The sequence below is a fragment of the Mastigoproctus giganteus genome, chromosome 9 (genome assembly GCF_048544385.1).
Source record: "Mastigoproctus giganteus isolate SK-2022 chromosome 9, ASM4854438v1, whole genome shotgun sequence".
Lineage (NCBI taxonomy): Eukaryota > Metazoa > Arthropoda > Arachnida > Uropygi > Thelyphonidae > Mastigoproctus > Mastigoproctus giganteus.
Genome location: NC_143583.1, coordinates 173,877,256 through 173,902,611, shown reverse-complemented (window position 1 = coordinate 173,902,611; position 25,356 = coordinate 173,877,256). Strand labels below are relative to the sequence as shown.

General features: G+C 37.8%; 1 protein-coding gene across 4 annotated transcripts in view; it reads right to left on the bottom strand.

Annotated features, from left to right (window-relative positions):
• Window positions 1-4,423: 4,423 nt before the first annotated feature.
• Adck5 (aarF domain containing kinase 5) overlaps window positions 4,424-25,356 on the bottom strand; it is a 322,035-nt gene continuing 301,102 nt past the window's right edge. For 3 of the 4 annotated variants that reach the window (XM_090381279.1, XM_090381281.1, XM_090381280.1), the window contains one exon: window positions 4,424-4,582. In XM_090381279.1, coding sequence (XP_090237405.1) covers window positions 4,483-4,582 — 100 coding nt within the window. In that variant the 3' untranslated portion in view covers window positions 4,424-4,482. The remainder of the gene's footprint in view (window positions 4,583-25,356) is intronic. The other variant, XR_016547387.1, reaches the window with a different exon arrangement.

Below are 25,356 nucleotides of genomic sequence, written 5' to 3'. Positions count from 1 at the left end.
ACTGTTCGCACAAAACAGTCTCGTGCGGCCATTGTGCCAATGGAGGCCACGTCTTCTCGGAATGCACGCACAAAGAGGAGCCACCAAAATGTGTCAACTGTAAGAAGAGAAATCGAGATTTTCAACATTCTGTTCGTGATAGCTGCTGTCCCGAATACATAAGAGCGGTGGAATTGACAGAAAAGAGAACACAATATGAATAACACGGCTAATCCAAATCCTCTTTTGAGTGTAAATTATTCTTACCAGGGCATTAAAATCCTGCAAATTAACGGCCAAAGAGCTAGAGCAACTATGGACGAGATAAGGGTGGCGGCATTTGAGAATAAAATGGATATTATTTGTATTCAGGAACCTTATTGCCCTGCACAAATTGGTGGTAGAGCATTTAAGCTAATGGGCTTCCCAACTTCTGCAAGAATTGTGCACTCGCTTGACAGTTCGCCCAAGACAGCTATCGTCATTCTGAATAACGATTTAGTGGTCACCTCTATTTCTGGTGAGTGTTCTCAGAACGCAGTCTGTGTGCTTGTCTCCTCGAAATTTATAAATTTCTATATCGTTTCTCTCTATTGCCCGCCTTCAGAAGACTTCCAATTGGCTCTGCACAGTATAGATAGATTATGTACAAAGTTTGCCTCGAAAAACTTGATAATTTCTGGTGATGTAAATGCAAAATCCAATATGTGGCATAGCGGGTTTAATGACCCTCGTGGTTCGGCCCTGGAAGATGTTATTCTTGCTCATGGACTTACTGTTCAGAATTTGCCTAATAAACCCTACACTTTTTCGACTGTCAACGGTGAAAGCAACATTGATATTACTCTGACCTCTGTCAAAATTGATTGTTGTATCTCTCATTGGGATGTTGTCCCAGAGTTAATCAACAGTGACCACCGTGCCATAGTTTATGGTCTTCTTCCTGGGCAGCGAGTTGATGACCTTCAACTTACTGATCTTAGGAGATTTTCCATTAAGACTATTAAATGGAACAAATTTAAAGATTTCCTCTCTGCTGTCTTTACGACCGAAATGATCGAATCCCTTAATATATTAACGGCTGAGGAGATTGTTGAGTTTGTTCAAACCCAGCTGTATCTGGCCACGGATTACGCAGCAAAGAAAAAACACAACAAGACAACTCCTGTCCTTTGGTGGAACTCAGATCTTGCAAATTTAAGATCGCAAGTTCAGAACGCAAGGAAGGAATATCAAAATCACAGACATCTGTCTCGACAGGATGTTCAAGCATACAAGGATTCTTATAGAGATCTTCGAAGGAGATACCACAAAGAAATAGCTAATGCTAAAATAGATTGTTGGCAAGGATTTGTCAAACAGGTTGGAAATTCAGAACCGTGGGGATTAGTTTACAAAATCTCCAGAAACAAATTATTCTGTGGAGAAGTGTACAATACAGTAAGAATAAACGGAGCAGAATCTGAGGACTGGAGCTCCACGTGCTACATGCTGAGGACTGGAGCTACATGCTATAGTGTCAAGTCTGTTCCCTAAAGATATTCCAGAGTTGGATACATTGGAGCAAGGCAAGATACGTCTTGAAAACAGTATGTACACGGGTTCAACTGATATTGAGTGTTTCAATCTGTTGGAGTTGGGTTCTGCCATAGCTGGACTAAACAGCAAAAAATGCCCCGGAATTGACCTTGTGGAGAATCTTGTTATCGTCAAGTTTTTCAACTTTTACCCACAAGTACTGCTAAATCTCTTGAACAAATGCCTCCTGGAAGGATACTTTCCAAATCAGTGGAAATTGGCATTGCTCAAGATTCTTCACAAGACAGGGAAAAATATATCCGATCCCCGTGCTTACAGACCGATTTCCTTACTTGCTAATCTGGGAAAGTTATATGAACGTCTTCTGGCTCCCAGAATACTAAAGAAATTTGAGGAAAACCAACTATGCTCAAACTGTCAGTTTGGCTTCAAAAAAGGGAGGTCCACCGACGATGCTATTCTTACGGTGATGAACTTTATCCAGAATTCATCTTCTAAATATGTTTTGGCAATTTTTGTGGACTTTGAGGGCGCTTTCGACTCCCTCTGGTGGGAGAGTGCCCTCAGGTCTTTAAGGCTGGCTAAATGTGATAATTATGTGTACAGGGTACTGAGATCATACTTTAATGAGAGATACATCATGGTCAAGGCAAAGCATCTGTCTTACAAGGCCCAGGTTTCGAGAGGATGCCCCCAGGGGTCGGTGTTGGGGCCTCTACTCTGGAATGCCGTACTAGATCAGTGGCTCACGAAATCACACGAGGATTCTCTAAAGGTGGCCTACACCTTTAGAGAATCCTCGGCCTTAGACCTTAGATGATTTGGTGGCATGGGCTGACATCAACAAGCTCAAGATGTCTCCGAATAAAATGAATTTCATGACATTTAAAAACCACTTTAATTACGGAAGACCACCAAGAATTCGACTGAATGGTTTACAGATACCTTATGTTCCTCAAAACAAATATCTCGGCATAATTCTTGATGATAAATTAACCTTTCTCCCTCATGTCACCAAACTGCAGGAAAAAATTAGAAATTTTACTGCTTCGGTCATAAGAATCTCCAAAAGAGACTGGGGTTTGAATAAAAAGACCTTGAAACTATATTATAAAGCAATATTTCTGCCTATAGTTTCGTATGGAGCAGGTATTTGGCACCAGAACGTCGTTAAGGTGAAAATTAAAAACAAGTTACTATCAATTCAAAGGACAACGCTTCTGGCACTAAACAATGCCCCTCGTACAGTATCAAACAATGCCCTCCAAATTCTTGGAGGAGAACTGCCTTTAGATTTATTTATCTTATACCGTGGCATGATTTATAAACATAAGAAAGGACTGCAGGTATCTATTATGGGAATTACAACCGACCCAGTTAGTAACTTAAAGACAGAACGGAAAAGATTATGGAGTGAAATGATTAGTATTTGGCAAAGTAGATGGAATGAGTCTGTGCACGGCGAAGTCACAAAGAAGTATATTGAAAATGTTGAGTTTGCTTCTACTCAACCTTCTGTTTCGTGGTTTGCACCAAGCATGTTTACGACGTATTTATTAACAGGCCATGGATCTCTGAGGGCCAAACTTTTCGACAGAGGTTTGGAGCCGGATCCTTTTTGCACCTGTGGTCAAATGGAGGACTGGATCCATGTTTTACTGTTTTGTCCGCAATATACAGACCATCGAGTATTGCTACTTAATCAGGTTCCAGGTCTAGCTGAGGACAACGTGAAAATACTAGTTGAGAACAAAACAAACTTTGAGAATTTCCAGACCTTTGCAGAATCGGTCTTTAAGAAAAGACTTCAACTAAGAACTCAAATCCAAAATCGAGTATAAATCTGACAGCTGAGCAGTTAATATAAATGTTGGTATCCCACTAAATATAAATAGGATGACTTGTCAGATATGTAAATTGAATTGTATTACCAGGATTTAGAGTCAATTTTATTATCTTTTGTACATATGTAAATATTTACTTCGTTTTTTTTTTTTTTTTTTTTTTTTGCTGGTTTCCAGGTTTGGGCAACCTGGGGACGGGATTGCTGGCACCCACCGGTATTGCACTATCTCCGGTGGGTGTGGGATTTGTGCCCATGGCACTAAAGGTAATAGTAGACCCAGGCTTGGCTGCTTGTGCCTGGGGGCAGGCAGCGGCTGCCTGGGTGTTGGCTGCTCCCTGGTGGCAAGGTGGACATACACAAGCGATAAAAAGCTTGCTGAGTTTCTGCACCACCACAGACGTGCAAGGTGGAGATGGGCTAAGGCCTAGGAGCCACCCTTGATACAGGTAAAACACACACACACACACACACACACACACACGTGTTCATATATAATATAGTATATATATAGGTATAATGAGAATGATAATGCTAATGTATATAAAATTGTATATATATATTCTCTGTAAGTTCTTGTATATAAAATGTAAAGAATTGTGTGTACAAATAAATGGAATGGAAATGTCAACATTTTTAATAAATTGCTACTGGTGTTTCATAAAATAGAAAATTATGCTAGTCTTCTCTTTCTGGCAATATCAATCTTTCACACTGACTGTTCTAAGATTCATAAATAATAAGAAAGAATAGGGCTATATTCTTCACTGGTGGTTGGTCCAGAATAAGTTCTGGAATACCTTGAGTTATTTTTAAAATAAGTATTTCAGTTTACTTTTTGTATTGCTATTTTGCATTTTTAAGAATGGTTTTATCAGTAAAGAATTCATAGAATTTCAGGTGAAACCTTCATATTGCCAGAAGCTATTCTGCTAAGATAGCAATAGAACAAATTAAAATTCTCATTCTCGACAGCAACCAAATAAACTCCAATTAGGTTAATACAGCACCATTCATGTTTAGCTTTACATCATATCTAACCTGATAGTTAAGTGGTGTGCGTGTGATGTTTTAAAAAATTTACACATATATAAACATTTCAGAAATAATCTTCTTGTTGGTCACCTCATCAGTTCTACTACATCTGAAACATCTACTTGGCCAATATAAGCAAGAAACTTCAAGTATACTATTGATAAGTTCAGACGTATGCTTTCCAATCTATCAGGGATAAAAGAAATTGAGAGCATAAAATTAGACAGTTCAAGAATATTAATAACCTAATTAACTAATTTCAGTTACCTGATCAGAATAGCATGTGAGAACTGCACTATTATATTTTTATGACCAACCAAAAACAATTGAATGGAAGGAGATCATTGTCTTTTATTCATTTATCACAAAATGAGATATCCATAGCTTTATAAAACTTTTGTTTCATAAAGCTATGGATATCTCATTTGTACACGTACTACTGAGATGGTACCTGTATACTTAAGACAAATCTAACCTTGAAGCTCAGATGGGTAAAAAATATCTGAGTTTTTTTGGTGGTAAAAAGTTTTTTTTCAAAACAAAGAATCAATAGAAACAAAAGAAGTTGAACTTAAAATAATGGCTAAATTGTTACAGATAAAGATAATTTTTACCAAAAAGTCAAAAGAAAAGAAAAAAAAAAAAAAAAGTTTTAGAAGACTCCTCCTTTCTTATATAGTCTGATTTTAACTGCCTGCAACTTCTTTCCTTCTCTTCTCCCAAAATGAAAATATGTTTAAAGAAAAACATTTTCCAATTCTGAGGTGTATATGAATGATATTAAGGGTAGACTGTCAACACTGTTTGAATTCTGCTGTGGACAAAGATGTTGCTGAAGTTTTTCCCACAAACACTGTTTATTGGATAAGAAGCTCTCTCCAAATTTAAAGGATGTCATATAAGATGCGCAATGGAATAAAGGAATACTTCACTGCATTAATAATTATGCAAGAAGCCTATGAGTGTTTTCCAGTGGCATAAAGCATTTTCTGAAGACAGGAAATGCATCATGATGCATGCACATTGAATAGGATAACCTTCAACCTCTTAAAGGGAAGGCAGAAAACTGGCCAGTTGGTTGTGAACTTATTGCTGAATTATCAGTTGCAACAGAGGGTGCACATGCAGACTTACTTAGAAAACAAATAAACAGCCTTTGATTGCCCAAGGTTAATATTTAATCAAATGGAAAAATTTAATGGAATCTGATTTAATAGACATTTGTCAGTACTACATGTTGGTACTTCCCCCTAATAGTCTGGTTGATATGTTGTGTATGTATATAATTCGTCACTCGTGCTGCGAACCTAATGCAGATCTAGTACATATTAGCATTAGTAGAGGCATTTGATGCAAGAAAGCAAGCTTATGCAGCATCAGCCAAAAAATACATATATATAAATTAAAAAAAAAATAATAATAAAAAATAACCACTTCCACTTCACCCCTCTATTCGTTTGAAATACCTGTCCAGCTGAGCCTTAAACTTATTTAGGCTATCAACTTCCACGACAAGGGATGGAAGTCTATTCCACCAACCAACCACCTGCTGGCTAAAGGCAAATTTCCTCATGTCTATTCTACATCTGTCTTTCCTCAATTTGAATTTATGCCCTCTCAGGTGATTATTCTGAGCAAGAGGAAGAATCCCATCAGCATTGAGCATGCTCAAATCATTCAAGGCTTTATACACCTCTATCAGATCACTTCGCTGGTGCCTAGTCCCCAGACACTGTAATTTGCAAAACTTTAGCCTTTCTTTGTAAGAGCACCCCTTTGTTCCATTCACTAATCTTGTTGCCCTTCTCTGTACTCGTTCCAGCATCTCTACATCCTTCTTGAAATGAGGCCTCCAGACCTGGATACAGTACTCTAGGTGTGGCCTGACCATTGCCTTATACAAGGGAATAATCACCTCCTTATCCCTGCTAGAAAAATTCCTATATATCATCGACAATACACCATGAGCTACTCTTGCAGCCCGTCTGCACTGCTCAGAAAACTTCATATCTGCCTGCACAACCACCCCCAGGTCCCTTTCATTCTCTACCACTGTCAGTGTAGTACCACAGAGTTGATATGTTGCTCTGGGGTTGCTGTTTCCCATATGCAGTACTTTATATTTGTCAATGTTAAACTTCATTTGCCACCTCTCAGCCCATCTGCTCAACCTTTCCAGATCCTGTTGCAGTAGCATAGTGTCAGTAGTGTCCTTGACAACCCTGCCAACCTTCGTATCGTCTGCAAACTTGGACATTAAGCTTGATATACCATCATCAATATCATTTATAAATACAGAAAACAATAATGGACCCAATACAGAACCCTGAGGGACTCCACTAATAACATTAGTCCACGATGAGCAGTGTCCATTGATTACCACTCTCTGTCTTCTCCCCCTCAACCACCCCTTTATCCATAGCAGCAATTTGCCTCCAATGCCACACTGCTCCAATCTGTGCAGCAGTCTTCCATGTGCAACAGTATCAAAAGCCTTTCTAAGATCCAAGTATATAATATCAAAGTTATTCCCTGCATCCAGTTCTTTTGTGACTGCATCATAGTATCCAATCAAATCGGTCAGGCAAGACTTCCCCTTAACAAAACCATGCTGTGTCCGAGCTATAACTGAAGTCTTGTCTAGATGATCCTGCAGTGCTTCTTTAACCAGTGCCTCCATTAATTTTCCAGGAACAGAAGTTAAACTAACAGCTCTATAATTACTTGTGTCGCCCTTTGATCCTCCTTTGTGAATTGGGGTCACATTTGCACATCTCCAGTCCATGGGTACTTCCCCTGAGTCCAAGGAAGCTCTCATAATTATGGCTAAGGGTTTGCTTACTTAGTTTGCTGCCTCCTTTAATATAACTGGATAGATCCCATCCACCCCAGGTGCGTTTCTTGTATTTATGTTCAACAATTTCTCCTCCACTTTACTCTCAGTTATTACAAGATTCTCTAGCTTACTGCCATAGTTGAATACACCTCTGGCATTCCCCTCGCTGAATAACTCCTCATGTGTGAATGTCAATGCAAAATATTCATTCAATTTGTTAGCTGAGCAGGATCATCAACAGTTGACCCATTGATATCAAGTGGACCAATCTGATTCATCCCCTTCCTTCTAGAGTTTATATAAGTAAAGAACTCTTTGCTGTTTTTCTTTGCATCCCTTGCCAAAGATTTCTCGTAATCTGCCTTCGCCTGCGTAACCTCCTTTGTCACTTGGTTACAGTTCAACTTGTATCTATCATAGGCTTCTGTGTCACGTGTTAATTTGTATGTATATCATGCATTTTTCTTCTCTGCCATATGTCTCATTAGTTCATCTGACATCCACTTAGGCCTAAACCTTGAACAATATTTCTTAGTTGGTATGTAAAGCCTAGTAGCTTCCAAGATAAGTTCTTTGAATGCTTCCCATTTTGAATTTGCTGTTGGTAACATCATCAGTTGATCTCACTGTATAGAATTTTTAAATACTGTCTCAGTCCATTGTAGTCGCCTTTATGAAAGCAATAACCCTTCCCTTTACCCCTAATGGTAGTTACCTCTTTGAGTAAATCACACTTCAGCACACTGTGATCACTGCCATATATTGTTCTATTGCAAATTAAATTTGTGTTGTGCTGTGTTTGGTTTATTCTGTGTTACAAATAGAGTATTTTTTTTTTTTTTTCAAATTATTATTATTATTAGCCATATTGTGCAAGGACGCCTGAGGCTTGTGTTGCATCAGCCAAAAATCTAAATGAGAGAGAGAGAGAGAGAGAGAGAGAGAGAGAGAGAGAGAGAGATTATGATGATATCCAGCTCAGGACCCTGAGTGTGCCAAGCCGAAAGTTAGAATTGATTGAAAAATTGGAATCGGAAGGATGTGTTGCATGTGTTTGTTGAGGAATATGGTGGGGAAAAACAAACCATGTCAGATATTCGCAAAGCAAAAGATAAGTTAAAAAAAAAAAAAAAAAAATGTTTTGATGTGTGATGCAGATGCTCCAAAATCATATGAAAATCAATTTCAAAGCAAGTGATGGGTGGCTTTGGTGTTTTTTTTTTTTTTTTTAAACAGCATGGAATTATGAATAAAAAAACTTATGGAGAATCTTTTGAGTGTTGTGACAAAGGAAATAGAACTGTTTAGACAAAAGTTGAAGAAAATGATAGATAATTAAAAAATTTAGTCTCAAATCTACAATGTGAATGAGACTGGTTTGTTTTGGCATTCACTTACAGAAAACACTCAAATATATAGGTATGAAATGTTTAGTCCTGGGAGAAAAATAAGTAAGAAGAGAATCTCGTCACTACTTTATGCAAACACTGATGGACGGTCCACATAGATTAATGCCGATTATTGTTGGCAAGTAACATCGCCCAAGTCCTGAAAGATTTTATGAATGAACTACCAGTCATATATTATAGTAAAAAAAAAACATGGTTTACATGGGACTTTTATAAAAATTGGTTTATTGAACGTTTTGTGTCAGAAGTAAAAGGATATCAAATCGAGGACCTGGGCATATCACCACAAGATGTAAAAGATCTTTTACCATTAGACAAAGCTCCTGCCTATCTGAGTGATTTGTGCACCCAAGATGGAAATTTTAGGTGTATGTTTCTGCCAAAAAATACAACATCCATCACCTAGCCCTTAGATCAGAAAATAATTCTTAAAATGAAAAGACTCTATGGGAAAAGGTTTTTGGATGAAAGCAAAGACATAAGAGGGAAATGTACATTACAAAATCTGAAAAATTACACACTAAAATCAACAATTTTCAACTTTACAGCAGTTTAGAAAGCAGTAAAAAGCCAACTGACTGGAAAAACTTAAATAACATGTATGCCAATTTACAATTCAAAGATTGTGAGGTCAGTGACTTTCACAAGACAATTAGGAATGCTGGTGAAAAATAAGTAACAGAAGATGCTATCTTGCAGTGGCTAGAGGAAGATGAGGGTGATCCTGGATATCAAGCAGTGACAGAGTGGGAGATAGCTGAAGAAGTGTTGGCTCACAATAAATTGGACAAAGGTAGTGATGATGATAATGAGGAAGAAGGGCCACCAATTTGCAAAATCAGCTGTCTGAATTAATATCTCATCTCAACAACTTGATCACCTTTATTGACTCATCATCTGATCCTGAAGTTCAGCCTCTTCTGAGCTTTCAGAGAGATTATTATCTGTAAGCACCAGACTTCCAAAACAAAACCGAATTTTATTTTGCACTGTTAAGTGATAAAAGTTATTTTTTGTATATTGAAAACTGTAACGTGGATAAATGATTAAAGACTGGGTCTTTAATAAAACCTCATGAGAGTAATGTGACTATTAGTTTGAGAAGTACTGACTGCCACTGGAAGCCAGCAATTCAACTTGCAGCCAATCAATTGAGAAAACCACTTCAAAAAGAATTAGGCTTGCTTTTGTTACTGATCATAGTTGTCCTTTTGTGAGTTTATGCACTGGGTCCATTATTTCTGCCACTGTTGGAACTGATTTTTTGGGATTGCATGCATGCAGGGCTCTCTGCAATTCTTCCATTTCCATAATGTACTGGAAACAATGCCGTTTTAGCTGTGATTTCATTTTTGGAAACAAGAAGTTATTGTAAGGGACCAAATAAGGTGAGTAGGGAGGTTGGGATCAACTACCATGTTTTTACAGAAATAGGAGTATGTGTGGGAGCTTTGTGATGGTGAAGCAGCAGGTCCTTGTTCTGCCATCATTGAGGACATTTTTTCCTTAAGATGCTTCAAACCTCCAGGTGAAAAATACTGATTAACTGTTTGTGCTTCAGACACAAATTCATGCAAGCCCTCGCAGTTGATAAAGACCACCAACATGCTTTTGATATTGGACCTGATTTGCCTTGTTTTCTTTGGAGCTGTTTCGGATTGAGACAATTGCTGTTTTGTTTCAGGATTGCAGCAGTAAACCCACATTTTTTTTTGTCTCCTGTTGAAACCCTCGAGAGGAAGTTTTGATTATTTCTAACCTCATCCAACAGTTACTGGCAGACAAACATATGCCTCTGCTTCTCAGTCAGCAACCAAGGCACAAACTTTGTAGATATCTGCTGCACATTCAATTCCTCCATTAAAATGTGTCAGCACATTCCATAAGAGAATCCTAGCCTGTCAGTAATATTAGAAATGGTCATTTGTTGGTCTTCATTGATAATTTTGCGAACCTTCTCCACATTTTTACTTGTGCAACTTGTCAAAGAACCTGAACACTTGTCTTCAACTGATGTTTAGCCATGTTTGAATTGCGAGAACCACTCAAATGTTTGTGTTCTCTACATGGCATTATCACCAAAAGCTGTTTTGAGCATCTCATATGATTCTGATTCTGTCTTCACCAGTTTGAAGCAAAATTTCACAAATAAATGAAACTGCCGCAATAATAAACAACTGCAGTGATGTAACACATCTGGCTATAGCACCAAAATTCACAAGATTGACTTGGGAGATACTAATGTAGCGGCATCTAGTGGCAGAGCTCTCTATTTGTGGTTAGTGCTCAAGGCTACCAGTTCAGGAACTTTTGGATACACCCTCTTATTTACATATGTAAGGAAGTATAATCTTGGCTATTTATCTTTTGTTTTACATGCACGAGAAGACAGCATGGTTGCTCCCCAGTATGTGATTTGTTACTAGACATCAAACAAGTCAATGAAACCCTTCCTTTCTTATGTGCCATTTTGAAACCAAGCATGGGGATTTAAAATGCAAGCATTGGCAATCTTTCCAAAGAAAATGGTTGATTTGTCAGCAAGTGAAATCTAAATAAGAGGGGTGTCAAAAAGTTTGTACCCTGACCTAGATAAAACATCAGTAGGAAAATGCCATTTTTAATATAGTTGTCTACATATTCAATAACTAACATTTGAAATTTTGTTCCTGTAGGTGACTGCACACCAGAGGTGGAGCCCAGAATCTGAGGAAGGATGTTATGGTTGACAAATTGAAGTATCAAGCAGTGATCAAGTACCTGCATTTGCAGAGAAAGAAAGCTCAGGAAATTGACAAAGAAATGAAAGCTGAGTATGGACAGAATTGTCTCTCCTATGACACTGTAAAAAAGTGGAAACGGGAGTTCCAGTGTGGTCGTACAAGTGTCTTTGATGAGCCAAGAGAAGGAAGGCCATCAACATCCATAGACAGTGAAATGGTTGCAAAGGTTGAGCGGCTGGTGCTGAGTGAGAGACATGTGACAATTCATTTCATCGCAAATGCAGTGGGAATTAGTTATGGGTCTGCCCACAGCATTTTACATGACCATCTGAACATGTCTAAGGTCTCTGCACAATGGGTTCCAAGATTGCTGATGCCTTTGCAGAAGCAATGTTGAATGCAATGTTCTCGCCAACTGTTGGATTTGTGTGATGTGGATGTTGAGAACTTTTCTGATCGGTTGGTGACAAATAACGAATGCTAGGTGTACCAGTGTGATCCGGAGACTAAAGACATGTCAAAGCAGTGGAAGCACACCTCCTGGGGAAGTAATTCCTTAATCTGGGATTATTGCTCCCCATATTAAGTACCTTATGTTTGACAATATTAAACTTCAATTGCCACTTCTCAGCCTATCTGCATAATTTGTCTAGATCTTGTTGCATTAACATACAATGATTACCGTAATAAACTACCCTGCCAACCTTCACAATCATCTGCAAACTCGGGCATTAAACCTGATATGCCTTCATCAATGAAACCTAGAGGAGGGGAGATATCCACTAATAACAGTTTTCCAAGAAGAGCAGTACCCATTGATAACAACTGTCTACTCCTACCCCTTTAGCCATAACAATAGCTTGCCCTTAATGTCACACTGCTCCAATTTGTACAGCAGATGTATTACTTTTTCCATGCAGTTCATTTGTTACTGCATCATGGTTGTTGTTGTTTTGGTTTTTAGGAGCATTAGCAACTAAGGCCATATTGCTCCAGGAATATGCGGAGGTCATTCCCTGACCTTTCTGCACTTTCCGTATTTGGTGGTGACGGGCTCGAACCCCGGTCTAATCAAGAAGCATGTGATACGCACTACTGCTCCTTCCCACCTGGCTATGGAGGCACCCCTGCATCATGGTATCCAATCAGATTTGGTCAGACATGATCATTAGCATTAGTAGAGGCATTTGATGCAAGAAAGCAAGCTTATGCAGCATCAGCCAAAAAAAAAAAAAAAAAAAACCCCACTTCCACTTCACCCCTCTGTTCGTTCAAAATACCTGTCCAGCTGAGCCTTAAACTTATTTAGGCTATCAACCTCCACCACAAGGGATGGAAGTCTGTTCCACCAACCAACCACCCGTTGGCTAAAGGCAAATTTCCGCACGTCTATCCTACATCTGTCTTTCCTCAATTTGAATTTATGCCCTCTCAGGTGATTTTTCTGAGCTAGAGGAAGAATCCCATCAGCATTGAGCATGCTTAAACCATTCAAGGCTTTATACACCTCTATCAGATCACCTCGCTGGTGCCTAGTCTCCAGACACTGTAATTTGCAAAACTTAAGCCTTTCTTCGTAAGAGCACCCCTTTGTTCCATTCACTAATCTTGTTGCCCTTCTCTGTACTCGTTCCAACAGCTCTACATCCTTCTTAAAATGAGGCCTCCAGACCTGTATACAGTACTCTAGGTGTGGCCTGACCATTGCCTTATACAATGGAATAATCACCTCCTTATCCCTGCTGGAAAAATTCCTGTATATCATTGACAATATTCCATGAGCTACTCTTGCAGCCAGTCTGCACTGCTCAGAGAACTTCATATCTGCCTGCACAACCACCCCCAAGTCCCTTTCATTCTCTACCACTGTCAGTGTAGTACCACAGAGTTGATATGTTGCTCTGGAGTTGCTGTTTCCCATGTGTAGTACTTTACATTTGTCAATGTTAAACTTCATTTGCCACCTCTCAGCCCATCTGCTCAACCTTTCCAGATCCTGTTGCAGCAGCATAGTGTCAGTAGTGTCCTTGACAACCCTGCCAACCTTTGTATCGTCTGCAAACTTGGACATTAAGCTTGGTATACCATCATCAATATCGTTTATAAATACAGAAAACAATAATGGACCCAACACTGAGCCCTGAGGGACTCCACTAATAACATTAGTCCACGACGAGCAGTGTCCATTGATTACCACTCTCTGTCTTCTCCCCCTCAACCACCCCTTTATCCATAGCAGCAATTTGCCTCCAATGTCACACTGCTCCAATTTGTGTAGCAGTCTTCCATGTGCAACAGTATCAAAAGCCTTTCTAAGATCCAAGTATATAATATCAAAGTTATTCCCTGCATCCACTTCTTTTGTGACTGCATCATAGTATCCAATCAAGTTGGTCAGGCAAGACTTCCCCTTAACAAAACCATGCTGTGTCTGAGCTATAACTGAAGTCTTGTCTAAATGATCCTGCAGTGCTTCTTTAACTAGTGCCTCCATTAATTTTCCTGGAACAGAAGTTAAGCTCACAGGTCTATAATTACTTGTGTCAGCCTTTGATCCTCCTTTGTGAATTGGGGTCACATTTGCACATTTCCAGTCTATGGGTACCTCCCCTGAGTCCAAGGAAGCTCTCATAATTATGGCTAAGGGTTTGCTTACTTCATTTGCTGCCTCCTTTAATATAACTGGATAGATCCCATCCACCCCGGGTGCCTTTCTTGTGTTTATCTTCAACAGTTTCTCCTCCACTTTATTCCCAGTTATTTCAAGATTCTGTAGCTTACTGCTAGAGTTGAATACGCTTCTGGCATTCCCCTTGCTGAATAACTCCTCATGTGTGAATGTCGATGCAAAATATTCATTTAGTTTGTTAGCTACCTGAGCAGGATCATCAACAGTTGACCCATCAATATCAAGTGGACCAATCTGATTCATCCCCTTCCTTCTAGAGTTAACATAAGTAAAGAACTCTTTGCTGTTTTTCTTTGCATCCCTTGCCAAGGATTTCTCGTAATCTGCCTTTGCCTGCCTAACCTCCTTTGTAACTTGGTTGCATATCAACTTGTATCTATCATAGGCTTCTGTGTTATGTGTTAATTTGTAAGTATCCCATGCATTTTTCTTCTCTGCCATATGCCTCATTAGTTCATCTGACATTCATTTTGGCCTAAACCTTGAACAATATTTCTTAGTTGGTATGTAAAGCCTAGTAGCTTCCAAGATAAGTTCTTTGAATGCTTCCCATTTTGAATTTTGCTGTTGGTAACATCATCAGGTGGTCCCACTGTATAGAATTTAAATACTGTCTCAGTCCATCGTAGTCGCCTTTACGGAAGCAATAACTCTTCCCTTTACCCCTAATGGTAGTTACCTCTTTGAGTAAATCCCACTTCAGCACACTGTGATCAATGCCACCTAGTTGTTTGTTTATCTGCAGATTCTTAATGCATGAAGAATCACTGCTGATAATCAAATCAAGAGTATTACTCCCTCTAGTTGCCTCCCGAACATGCTGATGTAGAAAACAATCATCCAATAAATCCACAAAAGCCCTGCTAGTGTGTGAGTAACCAGCCCCCATCTCTTAAGAGCATGCTATGACTGTAGTATAACTGGTTAGAGAAGTAATGGTCCTGCATTACTTCTTTAACCAGTGACTCCATTATTTTCCCTGGAACAGAAGTAAAGCCAACAGGTCTGTAATTGCATATCTCCATTTTGTGACCCCCTTTGTGAATCAGGGATATATTTGCACTCTTCAGTCTATAGGGACCTTGCTAAGAATGCTCTCACCATGGCTAAAGGTTTGCTTATCACTTTTGCTACCTCCTTTAATATAGTCCTAAACATAAAAAATACACTGGGGTGGGTGGGATCTATCCCACCCACCCCAGTGTATTTTTTATGTTTAGCTTTTTAACAAGTTCTCATTCACTTTCCTCTCAGTTTTGAGAGAAAAGTGATTTTGTTAAATGATTTAGAGCTTAATTGTTTTGTGATAACAAAATCATTTAGCTGTCTGTTATCTGACAATCTGCTACTATCCTGATCCCTAAAAAATTCTTCATGTGTGAATTGTGATGCAAAATTGAATGATTTTGATCTGTGATTGTAATGCAAATTGAATGCAAAATACCCATTCATTTTGTTCACAACCTGACCAAAGTGATTCAACCATTTCTTTCTACTGTTTATATAAGTAAAATCTTTGCTGGTTTTTTTTGCAGAGTGTCCACATAATCTGCTTTAGCTTGCTTAACCTTCTTTGTGACTTGATGGCCCACTAGTTTATATCTACTGAAGGCAACTGGATCACATGAAATTTATATGCATCCTATGTGTTTTATTGTATGCCACAGGTTTCATTAGTTCATCTGACATCCATTTAGGTATGTGCCTTAAGTATCCCTTAGTTGTTGGCATGAAAAAAGCCTATTAGTAATCCCTGAAAGATTCCTATTTAGAATTTGCTGATGGTAACATGGTCCTGCTACATTGAATTTAAAGACTGCCAAGACCACTGTAGTAAGCTTTATGAAAGAAAAGGCTTTTTCCCTAGCCTCTGACAGTCTTTAAATTCAATGTATTGATACAAGATTTATCATTGTATCATTGCCACCCAGTGGGTCTTTTATCTGCAGATTCTTAATGCATGAAAGGTCACTGCAATAATCAGATCAAGAGTATTGCATTCTCACGTTGGCTCTCTAACATGCTGGGGTTGGAAACAATCATCCAATAAACAATGTCTTGCTACTGTATGAGTGATCCACCCAAAAGGTCAAATTAAAATCTGGAAAGTTAAATTCCTCCATTATAACACATTCTGATTTACTGGTCCACTCTGTACGTCTGTATACAGTTGTTTATTATAGTCATCACAGTCATTAGGCTAACAACACTCCTAACTTTATTTTTGTTGTCCCAGTGCTCATGTCTGACTTAACCTTAACTGATTTTATGTGCTTCTCAACTAAGAGCATAACCTCCCACCCCCATCCTGTCTGTACATATTATACTCTCCTTAAATTATAGATGAACACCTCCTACCTTTGAGTAGGAATTAGAACTTTGTTCAAAAAAGTATAAAATTTTTCTCTCTGACATCACTTCAGACTTAAGTAATCATGTTACTGATGACTGTGTCTTTCTCAACTGGCCTATCTCACAGAATTATTTTGTTGTCTCAATGAGTTTAATAAGAGCCCACAGGGTTTCCATACTACACCAATCTCAGTGCACGGCAAAACAAAATTTTTAGGAAAAAACTCAGCTTCCATTATTAATAAAATAGAAAGTGGACAAATGTCTTCTTTCTGACATCTGAATCTTAGATCAGAAATTTCTTTTGTATTGAGGTCATCCTACCAGAATCATAAAAAAAAAAAGATAAACTGATAGAGCTTTCCTGTGACGGAAGTCTCCAACAAATGTTCAAGAGGATGCATTTGACAGAGTTTTGGTTGACAAGACAAAACAAATAGCAGCTAATATCTGATAAAGCTGTAAAATTTCTGTTGTATTTATCTTTGTGAAAGTGGATTTTCTTCAATGATATACATAAAGAATAAGTACAGGAATGGAATCAGTATTGAACATGATTTAAGACTGAAATTAACAAAATTTGAACCAGACATATGTAAGCTTATGTACTCTAAACAAGCACACCCTTCACACTGAAGATTCAGTTAGTTTGTAATGCAACCACATAATGCTCATATTTTATTTTTCATTGTTAATCGCAATTTATTTTTTGATAATTACCTGCTTTATTAATTTTTGCACATGTTAGTTTATAAATTTTAATTGAATTGTAGCTGTCATTTTATCAAATAATCAGTTTGTGTCTGCTGGATTAATATTTTACACAAGCTGTTTAAGTTTTATTTTAATTACAGCATGTCAAATTTATCTATTTACCAATTTTTAAATTTTTTCAACAATTATATGCTTGATTAATCTTTTGCACAAACATTAGTTTAAGCTTTATTTCAATTCTAGCTCAAACTTTGATTTTCTGTGAGCTGCGAAGTGGAATTTTCTTTAATGCTTAAAAATTGGGCTAAGGTAAAGAAAACCTGCACGAGAAGCATGCAAAAGTTCGATGAAATTTACCGGTAAAAGTACTTTGCCGTAATGGCATTTGTGTTGTTGCTCGCTCGGTAAACAGACGGTGGGTGTTATTGATCTGGAGTAGAAGTTGAATCCCACAGGAGCGTGAAACCCTCCCAAGTGGGTGGAGGGGGGGTAACCTGACCTTTTTTTTCTTTAGAATCACTAATTGAATAATGAACAGAGTCATACTGGAAGTTCTGGCATTGTAAAAAATGTTTGCCATGCTTCTTGTGTGGGCTTCCTTTGCCCTATTTTTTTTCTTAATAAACAATTTATCCACTAGTCCACCCGTAATTCTAAAGGAAAAAAGGTCAGGTTACCCCCTCCACTTCGGGAGGGTTTCAATTGCCCATGGGATTCAATTTCTACTCCTGACCAATAACACCCACTGTATGTTTACTGAGCAAGCAACAATACAAATGCTGTTACAGCAAAGTACTTTTACCGGTAAATTTCACTGAACTTTTGCTTGCTTCTCGTGCAGGCTTTCTTTACCATCGCCAAAAATTGTTTTCTTAACTTTTGTTTAAAATTAGTAGTGTAGTTATTATTTATGTTTAGCTGATCTTATATCAAAAATGAATATATTTACTTGGTCTTAGAAGAAGGCCAAGTAAATAACAATCTTCTATTGAAGACAAATAAATTCGTCTTTGATAAAAGATCCTTTCAATTCTGCTGCCACTGTTTTTGATATTGATAGAGGAATGATATAGGCTACTTCGGTGGTTTTCTACATAGTGTACCATAAAAAAACACTTGATTTTATAATAACTATATCACAAAATACACACCATAATTTATAATAGCATAATCTGTACTACTGTAAAATAAGTGGGATTAATGTAGATTTATAATTTTTGTATCACCAGGTTTTGTGTATTACTTTAAATTAAATCTAGACAAAAATAATGCCTTTAAACTCGAGTGGCAAAGCAAAAACTCAAAGTAGTGGAAATGCTTTGGCTCAGGTGAGAACATCCAAGCACTATATTAAGTGTGTTATTTGTTCTCTGTTTGCAAAGCTGTCTTGAGCAGGACATGATACAGACATAGGGGATGCTTTTGAAAGTGTTTGCTGCAAAGAGCATGAAGAGGTTAAGCACAAATTCAGTATTCTGTGGGTTATATGAAATGCTCTCAAAGGATTAAAAGAGAGGAAGCCATTCAAGCATTTGCTACCCAGCCCGATGCTGCAGCCCACAACAGAGATCCTTGGTCCCACAGGAAGTAGCTATAGTTGGTGACTAAATTGTAATAGAAACAGGAAATATATTATGTAGAAAGGACAGATGGAATAGGCCCAGGGTATGAGTATGTCTGCCAGGGGCTAAAGCTGATGAAGCTGTAGAGTAACTATCATCTTTGAAGCGCACAAAATATGATATAGTTGAACATGATGACACTAATCATATTAAAACTAAGAGATCTGAAGAATTAATTAACAGGCAACACTGAAAAAAAAAATTTGCAAGTTAGGATTAAAAGTGTCTACAATTCTGGCCAGATGCTAGAGGAGGGAGTACATGATGAGCCTTTTCGATCAATTTGGTCCTAGAAAAGACTGCAAGGGTCATGGGGTAGAATTTGTCTTAGCTTTGTCTGTGATTGTTAACAAGGGAGAATGTTTGTAAAGGGATATGATACATTTAAAGAAAAGAAGTGCAAAAATACCTGCTGATCCAGCATTAGGTGGGTTGGAAAACTGATAGCCATTGGGTTACAGACTAACATATTAACAGCGGCTGAAGGCAGAGGTTTGATTCTTGCACTGCTTCTTTGCAACGTGAAATGACCCGAAAGCATGGTGCCTGGGGACTTCAAGGATGGCTGAGGGTCATCATGAAACAAGCAAATAGGTAGGCTATGTTAGGATTACTAAGAGTAAAAACAGGTTTGTGTATACTTGTATGCACACGAATGCTAGTAGCATGGTAAATAAATTGATGAATTTGAAGTACTGATCAAGTCATTAAAGACAGACATTGCAAGGATATCAGTGACATGGTTTCACTTGGACATAAGGGATGTAGAATTTGAATGTGTGAAGAACAATGTGTATGGACAGAACAGGAGAGGGAGGGGTAAGGATTATGCTATTAGTTAAAGAGCACAAAATCTAAGGCTCCATGGCCAGTACAATGTGGAGTCAGTTTGGTGTGACATAAGTACTGGGGGAAAAAATCAGAACAAGAGTGTGCTATAGGCCTAATGACTGGGACGAGTATAATAAGTAGGTATATATATAGTACGACATATTAGAGTGGGCTAGTAAATCAGAATATCTTGTAATTGGGGAATTTAACTTTCCAGATATTGACTTCAGCTTGTGGATTTGTCACTTGCACAGTAGCAAAACATTTGTAGATTTATTGGATGACTTTTTTTTTACACTGGCATGTTAGAGATAATGAAATACTCTTGATTTGATTATCAGCAGCAACCCTTCATGCAGTTAAGAATCTGCAGATAAAAGACAGAACTTGGTGACAGTGATCCTGGTGTGTTGATGTGGGATTTGCTTGAAGACATAACTACTGTCAAGGGCAAATGGAAGGGCTTTTGCTTTTGTAAAGACGACTACAGTGTTTATATATTACCAACAGCAGTCAGGAAAGTAATTAATACAGGTAGAAACTACTAGGCTTTTTATACCAGCTAAGAGAAACTGTTCAAGGTTCAGACCTAAATGGATGTTAGACGTAGTGATGAGACTCATTGCAGAGAAGAAAAATGCATGGGATGCATATAACTTATGAGGTGATACAGAAGTTTACAGCAGATATAAAGTAGTCTGCAATCAAATCACAAAGGAGGTTAAACAAGCTAAGGTAGATTACGAGACGTCTGGCAAGAATGCAAAGAAAAGCAACAAAGGCTTCTTCACTTGTGTAAACACTAGAAGGAAAGGGGTTTTATTGGTGCATTAGTAACTAAGGCTATAATGGAAACAGGATATATATTATGTAGAAAGGACAGACGGAATAGAGCCAGAGTATGGGTATGTCTGTCAGGGGCTAAAGTTTATGAAGTTGTAGAGCAGTTATCATCTTTTAAGGACACAAAACATGATATTGTTGTACATGATGACATTAATGATATTAAGAGTAAGGAGATCTGAGGAATAAATTAACAAGTACACGTAACTCCTGTATAGCATAGTAGTTAGGTCCCTATAAAATGCTGACCGGGCTAGTCGGGTGGGTAAAGCGCCTGCCTGGCAACCCAAAGGTCGCGGGTTCGAATCCTGCCTCGGGCTTGGATCAAAGTACTGCAAAAAACCTTGGGAGATGCATTATGGCCACAGAAGCCGATGTGCCAACAACTACCTACCTACCCTATAAAATCTAGCGTAGTGCAAAACCATGTTATACGGGACTAAGAACCAGTACAAAGGGGGGGGGGGAAGTTAGTCTAAAAACTAACAAAAATACACCATTTTTTTATAACTATCGGAAACATTTTTATTAAAAATAGTAATAACTGAACAAACTGTGATACATATAGGTAAGATAATGTATTTTCATTTAATTTTCTTCCTCTTCACTGAACTGAACTTTCTTCTGCAGCATCTAGATTTCGTGTATCATCTGCACTCTTTAAATAATCAGTAATCTAGGTTTGTTTGCTTTTGCCGGATCTCTGTAAATTTCATGGTATGGACCTAAGCATGTTCAAAGCTCCCTTTAGAACTTTGTGCTCCTTTCTGTTGAGGGATCTGCATTCAAAAAATAAGATTCTAATTGCTCAGCTAAGTTTATGCCTCCCCGTATGCTTTTTAGTGTAAAATTTGGAACTTCAGATATTCATTTGCACAATCATTAGGATTGATTGTGATATCATTTGTACTATCATAAACCTGAATTGATTAGGTTTATCTGTGATGCCATTTCCAACAAATCAGCTTTGCCTGCCTCTTTTTCTTCCAGTAATTCTTGAATGTCTTCAGTAGTCATATCATCAAAACCTTCCCCTCCTACTGACTTAGCAAGTTCTACTATCACACAGATTCTGTTGAGAGAGAGAGAGAGAGAGAGAGAGAGAGAGAGAGAGAGAGAGAGAGAGAGAGAGAGAGAGAGACACTATATTTCAAAAACCTTTGATTGTAACTGTTAAAAGGTTAAATAGTGTTGCACTTTCCCCCTTCATGGCCAAAAGTTATCCTGAATCTATTGAATCAATCTATTCAATAGATTCATGATCAATTTTTTCCAAAATCCAATATAACAATTTTATGATGTTATGAGTTTTAAAGGTAGATAATAGTGCCTTAAAGAAGTTGTAGTATGTGGTAGGAACATTAGTTCAATGTTTGGATGACTTAAATCTTTTAGATGGCCTGGCGCGTTATCCAATAGTAATAAAACTTTAATTTCTATATTTTTCAACTTTAAATAGTTTTCCGCAGCTGGCACAAAACAATTTAGAAACCATTCTTTAAATAAATTGGCAGTTATCCCAAGCTTTTTTATTTGCTTTCCAATATAATTCCTTTTTATTTACACCTTTCATTGCAAGGTTTCATTGCAGGATCTATAAACTAGCATAGGTTTTATCATGTAATCTCCTGGTGCATAATGGCCTTTAGCTGCCGTTGCGCCGTAAAACATACAACAACAACATGTAATCTCCTGCTACATTACTGCACATAAGTCACATCACACGATCTTTTGATGCCCTAAAACCTGGTGCAGCTTTCTCTTTTTTTTTTTTGAAATAAACGTTCTGTTGGGCATTTTTTCCCACCAAAGACTTGTCTCATCGGCATTAAAAATTGATGTGGTGTGTATCCGTGCTCTTCAATAACTTTTTGAAATTCCTCTGCATACTTCTTGGCAGCTTCATTATCAGCCAATACACTTTCCCCTTGAATTCTTATGTTATGTAATGAGAAGAGGTTTTTAAATTACTCAAACTGACCTTTACTGGCAACAAACTCCAGGTCAACAGAAGATTCTCCATTTTCTTTTAAATGGTTATAAATTTTTAGTGCCTTTTGTTTAATTACATTGCCACCTGATGGGATCTGTTTTCAGCAGTTCTAATTTTCTGTTCATTTTTTTTTTATGGTCTGGATTGTTGCTTCATTTAAATTTACATTCATTTAAATTTTTGCAACGTATGTTACCTTTTCCTCTTTTCTAAGACTATTCAAAATTTGTATCTTTGATTCTAGAGAAATAGTTTCATTTGAACAGTGCTATTTTACTTTCTTTAGGCATAATTTAGAGATGGAATTTAATTCACAACAAAAATTACTTCAATACGGTTCTTAAGAACAGAGTTCAGTAATACATACCTGGAAAAATTTATAAACGATCAAATTAAAACAAAAATAACCTTAAAAGCCACGAACTACATGCTACGAAGTCACAATTTTTTATGATCTCAAACAAGCACAAGTTCAATAACAAAGAACCTAACATGGGGATATCCATTACAATTTTTTTTTTTTTTTTTTTTTTTTGCATGATAGCAGAGTCCCCCCCCCCCCACCAAAGATCAAAAATACTGTTTCATGTGAGGTTTGCAGCAATTCTCTAATGTGGTAGAATGAAACAAAGTAAGGCGTTGTGTGTGAGGATTGCTGCAATTTATCAACCATGTTGTAAAAGAACTGTGTTATATGGTCGTAGCCTGTATAATACCAAGATAATTAACAAGTATAATTATCAAGCACAATGTGCTATGGCTATAATCTGGCAAAACCAGGTCATGGAAAAGAACTAAAAAACTGCATAATCATAAAATTATCTCAAAAAGAGATATAAAAGGTAAATTTTATATAAGGGCAAAAAGATTTAAAGCTTTTAAGTAATTAAAAATGGCTGACACTTGATCACTGTCAGATAAAATTTGACCGAGTGTACAAAACCTCAGTCAGATGACTAAAAGAAATAAAATATAAAACATATTTGTGTATATAATGTGGACACTCGAATAAAATTAATAAGATAAAATTGCTGGACATTCCATGCTCTCATGGTCTTTGCCACATCAAGCACAGGCAGGGTTGCCATAACAAGCTGGTTGCAAATGGCCTTATTTCTGTCACTTTAAACACCTCAGCAGATTTGGATTTATATCCTTACTGGTCAGTTTAAGTTGCCTGCCTTGATAGAACTTGGAGGCCATGGGGGTGTTGAATGTAATGATGAGAAATGGAGTTGGAATGAGATTGCTATCCTTGCACATAAATATTTTATTGACAGCTGTCAAACCTTCATCTTTCAATTCAGAGTAGATCTCTTCTTCAGAGACATGAAGAAGATCCCATTCTGAGATGATACCATGTGCAGATTCAGTTTTATGGTAGATATGGCAATAAGTATTTCCCCTATGGATATTTCTTTTCAGAATTTGTTGGGCATGTCTGGGCACATGAGGGTTTGACTAAAAGATCTCCAAATTACATGCAGTCTTCTCATGGCTGCATATAATTTGGAGATTTTGGAGAACTTGCCAACCATTTTAATCCTTTCCAGGCGAAGAATAGTCACTTTCCCTGATTGTCTGCTCTCGGGTTAAATGGAGAAATGGAAAATGCAGCGAGACTGATGTATCCTCAGTTCTGGGTCTTTTGACAGAAATGTTGTCTACATTACCTGCTGAATTAGGATCGGACCTTGTTGGAGCACAAGAAGAAAAAGAGGGATTTAAATTACTCATAAGACTAAAATAAAAATTTCAGATACAGTGTGCCCTACTAGGGGATACCCACTTGCAAACTAGCAGGTACTGTATATGTGAATGAGATGCCAAGTTTGGTTAGTGCATCATATCCATTTCCAATAAGTCTTGACGCTATCCCAGAATCAAAGGGAAGGAGACTTATTGGTATGCAGTTGACCCTAGCAGTAATTACCACCTGCCGACTGATCCCAATCAGACTGGTCGGAGACTTCACACCTTATTGAAGCAGGGGCCAAAGGGGTATATTAGAACTGGGCCCCTCGCCCACCAGAATTCCCCTATCTGTGTTTCCACTGGTCACAGCACACAGCTGCAAATGCCAGATTCCAATGGTATAACCCTGAAACCAAGGTATGGACACTGGATTCCAGTGATGCTAATCTGGAAGCCCAGCAGCATCACTGGGAGGTCCCCCTAATCATGTACACATTCCCATATCGAGGATAGATGAAAGGAGACAAATCACATTGTTGTACTAGATGTGAATGGTTTAACCATTGATGATCCTGCTCAGTTTGCTGACAGACTGAATAGGTATTTGCATCTAAATTCATTTTTATGGGTGGAAATGGCAGAAGTTTATCATATTCTAACAGGGAGCTAAACGATTTTGTGATAATCAAAAGGAAAGTGAAGAGAAATTGTTGAAATTAAACGTAAAAAAAAAATAAAGGTGCTGGGGTGGATGGGATCTATCTAATTATACTGAGAGCCATCCAGGGATGGTCCCTATGGATTTGATATGTGCAAATGTACCCCCAATTCACAAAGGGGAAATCAAAGAGAGACATGAGTAATTACAAACTTATTGGTTTGACTTCTGTTCCAGGGAAAATAATGGCACCATTGTTTAAAGAAATAATGAAGGACCTTCCATACAGGAAAGAAGCTATACTGTAGTCACAGCATGGATTCGTTAAGAGGTGATCTTGTCTGATCAATCTGATTGGATACTATGGTACAGTAACAAAGGAAATAATGCAAAGAATAATTTTTACATCATATTTAAATTTCAGAAAAGCTTTTGATATTGTTGCGCATACAAACTGGAGCAATGTGTTATTAAGAGCAAATTACTGCTATGTATAAAGGTATATAGCTGAGATGGAGAAGACGGTAGTTATCAATGGGCAGTGCTCTTTGTGGACTAATGTTATTAGTGATGCTGATGAAGGCACATTCAGGTT